The following is a 9,083-nucleotide window of genomic DNA, read 5'->3' on the forward strand; positions in this document are numbered from 1 at the left end:
TAGCCTGTACTATTCTGGCTATCCTGTCTGCAATACCAGTAATGCAACGAACATAGACGAAGTATCGATGTTGCGAAACCCGTTACACGAGTCTGTTTATAAATACAATATCATTTTTGCCGTTTGCATAACCAGTCGGCAAAGTGATCAGAAATAGACGAACATTAAAAAAATCACAACTACAATCCAACAAACGATCAGTTTACTTCCTCAACGTTGCATTCGTCTTTCAGAGTTCCAAAAAAAAAAAAAAAAAAAAAAAAAAAAAAAAAAAAAACATAAAAAAGAAGGTAGAATGCTATCTGATTTGTAATACCCGCGGGACCGGTATTTATCACACGTCCGAGTGCGCACGTACTTTCAAAGTGGTGAAAAACAGCCGCGATAGCGGACTCGTTGACGAAACAGGTAATTTGACACTGGTTTTAGTCATTGAAAAATTTTCTGGATCACCTATTTTCATCGTTACCAGTCCGCTCACTTCATTCTTCGAGCATTTGTTGTAGCAAGTAACGCATCTCTGAAATCCATCGGTTCTACGATGACTCAAAAGATACTTCCCTTGTCTTGGGACAATACACGAGTACGTTTGGTCGTTTCTCGAAGAGAGGGAAGGGCAGACACTCGAGAAAACGATACAACCGTGGATATCTCTTGGAGGAAAGTAAATTTGATGTGGCGTAACGGTTGGACCGGGATACCGAGGTCCTTGGAAACGACGATGCTCCAGTCGATGCGATTATCTGAAAAAGTATCTATTGCGTAATTGTTCGCAAAGTGGCAACAGGAGAGGGGCAGTGACGGTAGCGGAAAGACGAGCTTAAAATAAACGAAACAAACGTTCAACTTTTTACTTAAAGAAGAAAAAGTTTCCCGGACACGTTTCAATTACACTGTCGAGGTAAACCGATACGAATGCTGACGACCCGTAAGCCGATACCATCTACAATCACGTTCTCGTTATTTTAGATTGTAGGTCTTTACCAATCGACAAAAACCAAAAGAAAGAGAACAAAAATTGTGGAACTGCTGTATCGGCAGAGTATTACGTTGCAACGTAAGTAAACTTGCTTAAATAAAGGAAAATATTGAGTTTAACCGAACTTACTTATATTACAATGCGATATTATTGCGTATGACGAGAATCATATTCGAGGAAGGTTTGTGTAAACCATAAAAATCGGGATCAAAACAGTTGCATATTTTGGTGAATGGAAGAATCTACGTAACAAAGATTAAGCGAAAGAAAAATACATACTGTTACCGTGTAAACAAAGTATTAGCTATCGCATAGCGAAGATTAAACTGGATAAAAGTAAATATTAGAAAAGAAAAATACACAAAACTGTTATACAAACAAAGTCTCCTCCATCGTGAGACAAATTCAACCGCACTGAAATTCGAGTAGATCAGATAAACCGAAAAATAAGACTCTTCCTTATTCTCATCCAACGAACAGAAAAACCTGTCCAATATTCGTATATTTCACCGGTATCGCCTAATCAAAGTTCAATGGAAGGAATCGCGTTCATAGTGGGACGTCACCTCCTAAATCTCGAGTGGAAACATCGGTCGTTATCTACCCGGCTGTTCGCACCCCCCATACGAGGTTTCTATGAATAGAAACGTCGAACAATCTCTCTGTAGCTGGACGATAATCGGAATTGGTACGATCGTCGGAAAGAAACGAGGGTAGGAGGTCGATCGAGCGTCCCCTGTTTCCCCTCGGCGTGTATCGCGAAAATACGCGGACGTATTTATCGAATTTATCGTACTCGAGACGAAATACAGCGCGATTAACCAAACCGCGACCACCGCCACCCCTTTGTCTTCCACTGACCAAGGAACAATCACATTCTTTCTAAATTATAACGCATACGAAGACTGCAGGAGAAGAACGCGATACGTTTCCTATTTTATCACGTTTCCTACCGTTTTCAGGCAAATAATTTTGAAATTCGACATATCGTCGATCGATGCCATTATTTCACTTTGGATGCTAAAACGTACGAATTTACGTTTTTAATTTACGAGGATAAATACTATTTTCCTAAGATTTCGTTGTATTTCATGATCTTTGTCTGCGACAAATATTAGACTATCGATGTATGAACAGAATATGGAATACAATAGCGGAATATCGGAACACTAACGAAACTTCGTCGATTCATCGGCTATTTTTCAAAGACAGATCCTAACAGAGCCTAACAAAGTATCTTCGTTTTGCCTCGTTTAATCGTAGAATGAAACTCGAAACTCAGTGCATCAACGAACATAAAATATCACGCTCCTTCCCTTAACCTTCGTATCTACTCACGCGTTATTTTATCCCTCCGTCTCCTGGCACAGATCTTACGTACACGTGTCCCAGGTATCTGATGAAAAATCGAGGTTGACCTCGAGGAACTAAAAACACTACAGACGTTCTATGACAGTTTCACGCGAATCAGTGATAAACTTGGTATTTTACGGTCGTACATTCAATTGGACGACGGACGTAAGAGATAACCAAGTTCACCTGGAGAATATGACTAGGCTAGCACGTTCGGTTCCTCTGTACCGGCCAAAGAAACGTGACAGAGATCGAGCGATCTCGCTCCATCGACCCCTTCTCTCGATCTACTATGAAGCACACACGAGGACGCGTACCACCAGCAGTCCGACGTGACCTCCCCCTTCTCTATGATCGCGTTTGACGCTCCGCCACCTACTCCTCTGCTGATCTTTTCCCCTCCTTCGAGCTGCGCCTCCTTATTGTTCCACTCCTCTAATCCGTGAAATCTAGAACAAGAACCGCGTGGCGAGGCTAGCCGGTACCAGTGGCACCGAGGAACTCGGTACCAACGGAGGTCTCATCTTCGGGAACGAGAACCGCGCTCCCTCTCTTTCTCTTTTTCTCTCTCTTTCTCTCTTTTTCCTCTCTTTTCGTCGTCGTTTACGATACGACCACGTTGAGCACGTTCTCCGATAACGAGCCCCACGATCGGCAAAAGTGCGCGTATAAAACCGATCCTGGTCACCTGGAACACCTAGTCCACCGGTACACCGTGTCCGGAACACATCGTCTCCGTATCTCCGAAGATTCACGTTTCCAGTTTAGGATCTTCGAATCGAGCAACTCCTCGAACATTCGATCGGCCGAAGAATATTTGTAAAAGTTTCGTACAGTTCGAAGAGTGGACTGATCAAAGGCACGTGTCGTGTTTACCAGTGAACGCGATACCTTTCGACCAGCTTTCGTGAATTAAGGGAACGACGATAATCCGTCACTGTGTCGTTCGACTGGTTACCAGTGGGAATTACACGTAGCTGTCTTTTCGAAGAAGCGAAAGTTATACCATTCGCAATGCCACGAAGCGGTTGCCGCGCGAAAACCACCATGTTTGGAAGAAGCAGAGCGAGGACGATAGTCCTGGTCGGCCTGATGTTGCTCACGCTTCTCGACACGGTTAACAGCACTCCTTACAAGAGGTCCTTGCTCAGGCTATGCTCGAAAAGTCTCAGCGACGCTCTGTACCTCGCGTGCAAGGATCGAGGTTACAACGAGCCGTTTTCCTACAGCAGCGAGGATAGTCCTATGGATTCCGTGGGCCCGGGACTCGCGGAGGAGTGTTGCTACCATACGTGCACCTATACCCAGCTGCAACAATATTGCAAGCCGGAGAAGTCCAGTTCCGTGGACGCCGTGTGAGTGGATGTTAGTTTCTCCTGTTTTTCTTTTGGTATTTTTCTACTCTGTAAGCTACGAAACTTTGTACACGCTATTTTCCTTGCTGCGCCGCTTCTGCACGACGGTTAGATAGTTATTTATCGGTTGATCGACTTTTCGACGAGTAAATTGATCCCTTCCCTCGAGTTTCTGGGTTTTAGCCGGACGAATTATTAAAAGTTTGATAGTTATCAGAGGTTTCGAAGATTTCATTTTTAGACATGGTTTTTGACAACCGTGCGTCTTTCTTTGGCGCGAACGTTTCTTCTCAGTTTAGTTTTCACGTATAAATCACTAGATTTCTCATACGCTTTATTCTTTATTCGTAATTTTGCATATTTTCATAATCTTCGATATTAGATTCTAGAAAACGAATCTTTTCGTAGATAGTGATAGTACTTTTCAGTTACGATCTTTTGCTTTTTTCTTTGTTTGCGAAGCGTTTGAAACGTTAATCGAACATTTGAAACTTTAATCTATCTGCTGCGGCGCAGTTAATTTTCTCCTTCGACCAAATTAAAATTCAATTCAAGAGACATTCGCAAATCTTCTGGTGGTTTCATCGATGGATCGATGAAACGAAACCAGGGGATCGACGTTATTCTTGTTGTCGATTATGGTCGCTTACCTCAGACTTTGTTAACCTTTCCAATAACATTATAATTTCCAATAACACCTCGTCTTTGCCTTGAGGACCAATCTTCGCCAGACGTGTTTAAATATTCAACGCGACGATCAATTTCTTTCCTGTCTTGGCCGGAAATCATCGACTTCGCGGGATCTAGCCGATTTAACTGTTAAATTGACCCGTTCAACGTCTGAATATTCCATTATGCAAAGATTTTTGCAACAACTTCCAACCTTCGACTCGCCTTGGGTTTTTTCCAGTGATTTCGGCTGCAATTATCGGCCATGAGATTAATTTCCCAACGACCTCGTTAACATTCCAAGTTCGAAATAGCTTCTGCGACTCAATTTCTTCTTTTACTTCTGTTATTTATTCGTATATCGTGCTTCAGTTTTATTTCTCTTTCGATGCGCTCGTTTATCAATTTATTAATAACACAAGGAAGTTGTTTTTCGCAAAGATCGTCTTATACAACGAGATGAATTTAAGGGAAAGCAACGTTCAATATTTTTCGATGAAAATCGACTTTACGATTCCGAGTTTCTGATTCTAGTCGATGAATTACATGGGACGTAACTCGGATGTATATTTAAATCGATCTTTGATAAGCAAGATCAACGTTTCGACTTTATCTTCGAAACATTTAGCTCAGCTGTCGAAATCTCGAACCAGATATCGTCTATTCAGTTCATCGATCCACTCGTTACCAATATGAACAAATATAATATTTTATTCTTCACTGAAAGTTATTCCAAATCCTTATAAATTAGCAAAAATTTGAGACAAAAGTGTATTCACTTTCTAACGCAAGTGTGACAAATCAGAGCACCCGATCGATTTGCATTATTTAATTTTATTTCAAAGAACCATCCCGGATCAAGGAATTATCTCAAATAACTAGCAAATATTTTCAAAAATTCGTTTAAAAGATATCTGTTCGATTACCAATTGAATCTCGATAGATCAAAGCAGTATCCGAGGTAACTCTCTCTACTTCCAAAAACACCAACGAACTATCATCGCGAATTATTATTGAAATTATACCCTCAAGAATTTATTTGACAAAAATCCATAAACCAAACGTATTAGAGGCACTCGAAGCAGCATCCATAGGTCCCAATTCGTATTCCTCGATCACGTCAAAGATTTTAATATATCTTGACGGAAATTTATGCAAAAAAATACGTATTCTGTCACTAGACTAAGATCGACAGATCAGAGCAGCGCCCATAGGCAGAATTCGTAGCTCGTAATCGGCATTCCATCAGTCATTGGCTCGAGTACGATGAGAATCGCGAAAAGCACCTATTTAACCGCCTGCCATCGGCGAGCTGTTCTTCCAATCAGCTACTTGTTATTCTTTCGTTCCTCACGATAGAAGGGAATTCATCTCGGTGGACTTTACCACGTCGATAGTAGGTGGCTTCGCAGAGCCGTGGTTATTAGCCGGTCCGGCCGGTTCAATTGTCGCAGAGAAACCGGGAGAGACGAGGACAGAAGGCTCGAGAGCGGCGATTATCAGCCGCTCCATGATAATCTCTGTCGCTTTTCCTAAAGTTCACGGTTGCGTGGAGTGGCCTCAGCCAGGAAGGTTAGTCCGAAGTACTAGGACGATCGAGCGCTATCTCTTTCGTCGCTCGATCTACAGTTTTTTTTTCGCGTCTATCTTGTTTCAACGATCGATAAAACAATCTTCTTCGCCTTTTTATTCTCATTCTTTTTCAATATCATCTCCCTCGTACTCTTCTCAGAAGATCTTACGCGCATGCGTGCAGCGTTCAAGCAGCTGGATTATCGATTTCGCGCCTATTGTTTATCGCAGATGTGACGAGGTACGCGCGAATCGAGTACTATTTCGAAACGTGAACCGCCGAGGACAATGAGTTGAAATGCAGCTATCGCTTCGATCAACCCGTTAATCGGGCGGCTGTTAAACCGTCATTTTTAGATTCTTAACAACTTGGATATAATATTCGTAGATCTTCTATCTTAGAACGCATCGCGTCGTTCTTGCTCAAAGCAAAGTCTATTGTAATTTATATTTGCAAGGTGAAATCCATTTAACTGATATTAATTTGTTATTCACTTTTAGCTCTGTTACGGTAGAAGTTCTGCTTGAGGAATTACTCGATGACAGGATTATTAATGGAAACGCAATGTTTTTATCGACATCGTTGCGTTGGTTTAGGTTCGTTTGTCAAAATTGCAACGAAGTTGCTCGCATCTTTGGTTATTCGGTAGAGTTCGATTTTTACGTTGAATTTTGTTTGACGGAATTTAGGACCGCTTGGCGCTATTTCGATGGCTAAAATTTATTTCATACAGAGTGAACCGTAGTTTAGATAAAATTTTGTCTAATATATTTATTATGTAACTCTATAATTTGAAATTGTTTGCCGAGCAACTGGTTTATTTGTTAAATCTGTTAGAGCAATTACTCTTGGTTTTGACGCTCGTAAATCTACGGTTGAACTTCGCGGAGAAAGCTTCAGACAACGAGGCGATACTTTCCACCGTGATCGAGCAACGTTAGATACCTTACAGCAGCCCTAACATTCAATTTCTCACTACTAATTGATAACTATCGCAAACTAACGGACGCACTAACCAATTCTAGCGAATGTGCGATTTTTTACTCATTATTTTATCGCGTTTATGCTTGTGACGTAACGCGCCATCGCATGATTATTATTATCTATCAGCTTAACACGAGAAAAATTATTTTATGTTGTATGAATCATATTTTAAGCGAATAAGGAAAAGGAACCGAAAAATATGTACGTAAGTTCCAGAAAATGAGAATGTTAAACCTACGAACGAAATAAATGAATTTGAAAGGTTCGGTATTTTATAAACGAAATAACGAAAATAAAACGTCTATCGCCGCACGAAGTACATCGATAATTGTTATATTTATCAGTTGTTAATAATTAAGTATCGATATGTGCCAATCTCAGTGTCTTTCATCACTGGTAACATATTTTCTTACCAGCTTATATCAATAATTACACTAAAAGTTTATCTGAATATGTAAGACATTACGTTACATCACATTATAATTTTCAACTCTTTCATTTTTATATAATATCTATATCTTGCCGTAGTATCTTTTTAACGTAACTCGTTATCAGGCGTGGTTCTTAACCTCTTACATCCATTTCTATTTATTAGAAGATCGAAACGTTTATTTCTAGCTTTATAGGAAATATAAGCTTAATAATAATTATGCTATAATTTGTTTTCTCTGTTAGAACTCGAGTACCTATACATTCATGACTGTATTTAAAAGTAGAAAAATGATTATACGATATTCAAAAATACATGGAATATTACAAATAAACTATCGGTTATGATATCTAGTCAGAGCCTAGTTCTTTAATTTATCCTTACAAGATCGTGAACCTTCCGTAAGCGCTTGCAGTGTACTCATCGTTAATGCATTCATCGCGAGTACAAAGAATTTTCCTGATGTCGAATTTCTTTCTTTTTGTCGAATTTGATTTCGCGCGGTTTGCGAATAAGATTTAGTATCAAAACTCGATCGTACAATCGCTACGCCGGTGTAACCTACCTGTCTTTGAGAAAAGATTTTCTTACGTTTTATTTTCCATTGCATGGTCAACTTCATCAACGTCTTCTCAAACTTCTGACGAAGAACATTAATCGTAATTAAGAGTAACTTCGGTTGACTCCTCGTCGGACATGCACACATTGAAACACGATAATCTCTTCATGAATGATTTCTTCCACTCTAACGAGTATACTCTTTATAAGAAGTAATTACAGAATATAAAAATTCGAAACATCTCAGCGCATGAGAATAATCAGAGATTTCATGCAGCGAATAATTTATGGTAGCTTAACAAACCTCTTTATTCATTAATCAATCATCTGTCAAATATCTCACTGACACTTTTCTATTTCCTCCTTTACAACTACGAGTATTTCGTATTTCATGTATGTCCGGCAGGTTCGTTGCTCGAACGAATTAAGCGTATCGGAGAAACAAGGAAGTAAATGAATCTGCACTTTCTTGTTAATTAATCCTTCCAATATAAAGGATGGTTATAATCTTCCTTCGAATCTTGTTCTTCATAGTCGTAGATTTTATACTACATTACTTTATTACTATTTTCAAAAAATGATCTTACGGTAGAGCTTTGTAGCTCAAGAATGTTATACGTATATAATGTTCTTTAATGTGAAACGATATAATGATATTTACAATCTGATCTGATTTACAATCTATGACTGATCCGGAATTTAAAAAGTAAAGAATATTACACGTAACATCGTTTAATGAATTAATAATAAAAATAAAATACTTTTTCTCAAATATATGGACATTTTTGTCGCATGCGCATCTTCGTCGCGATGTTCATCGTGTTCTGCATTTATCGCGCTTTCGCTTCTAACTTCCAAGCTAAGATACGAAACAATTCAAGAAATAACGTTGCCGATTTTCATAATTCGCCACGTTTGTTTCTGTCTTTTACAGAAACAGCCCGGTCTGGATAGAAAAATACCCGTACCTGTCCACGAGGTCGGCAACCTCGTCGTCGTTGGAAGAGAGATCGAGGTCGGACATCGACTACGTCCACGGTACAATTAAATGTAAAATCCACGGGTCGAAGGGAGCACGAAAGAAGGGGGCTAACATGGACCGTGACGACGACGCCGGCGGCTGCGACAGGAAAAACCCGTTGAGAAGGCATCGCGCCGGCCATTGCGGCTGCAGGCATCGAC

At 40.0% G+C, this 9,083-nt stretch overlaps 1 protein-coding gene across 2 annotated transcripts in view; it reads left to right on the plus strand.

Annotated features, from left to right (window-relative positions):
- The first annotated feature begins 2,809 nt into the window (after nt 1-2,809).
- LOC105680848 (insulin-like growth factor I, juvenile form) overlaps nt 2,810-9,083 on the plus strand; it is a 10,971-nt gene continuing 4,697 nt past the window's right edge. Inside the window, exons 1-2 of one of the 2 annotated variants that reach the window (XM_033320989.1) lie at nt 2,810-3,687; nt 8,836-9,083. In XM_033320989.1, the coding sequence (XP_033176880.1) occupies nt 3,347-3,687; nt 8,836-9,083 (589 nt within the window). In that variant the 5' untranslated portion in view covers nt 2,810-3,346. The remainder of the gene's footprint in view (nt 3,688-8,835) is intronic. The other variant, XM_033320988.1, reaches the window with a different exon arrangement.

The sequence above is a fragment of the Bombus impatiens genome, unplaced genomic scaffold, assembly GCF_000188095.3.
Source record: "Bombus impatiens unplaced genomic scaffold, BIMP_2.2 scf_0382, whole genome shotgun sequence".
Taxonomy (NCBI): Eukaryota; Metazoa; Arthropoda; class Insecta; order Hymenoptera; family Apidae; genus Bombus; species Bombus impatiens.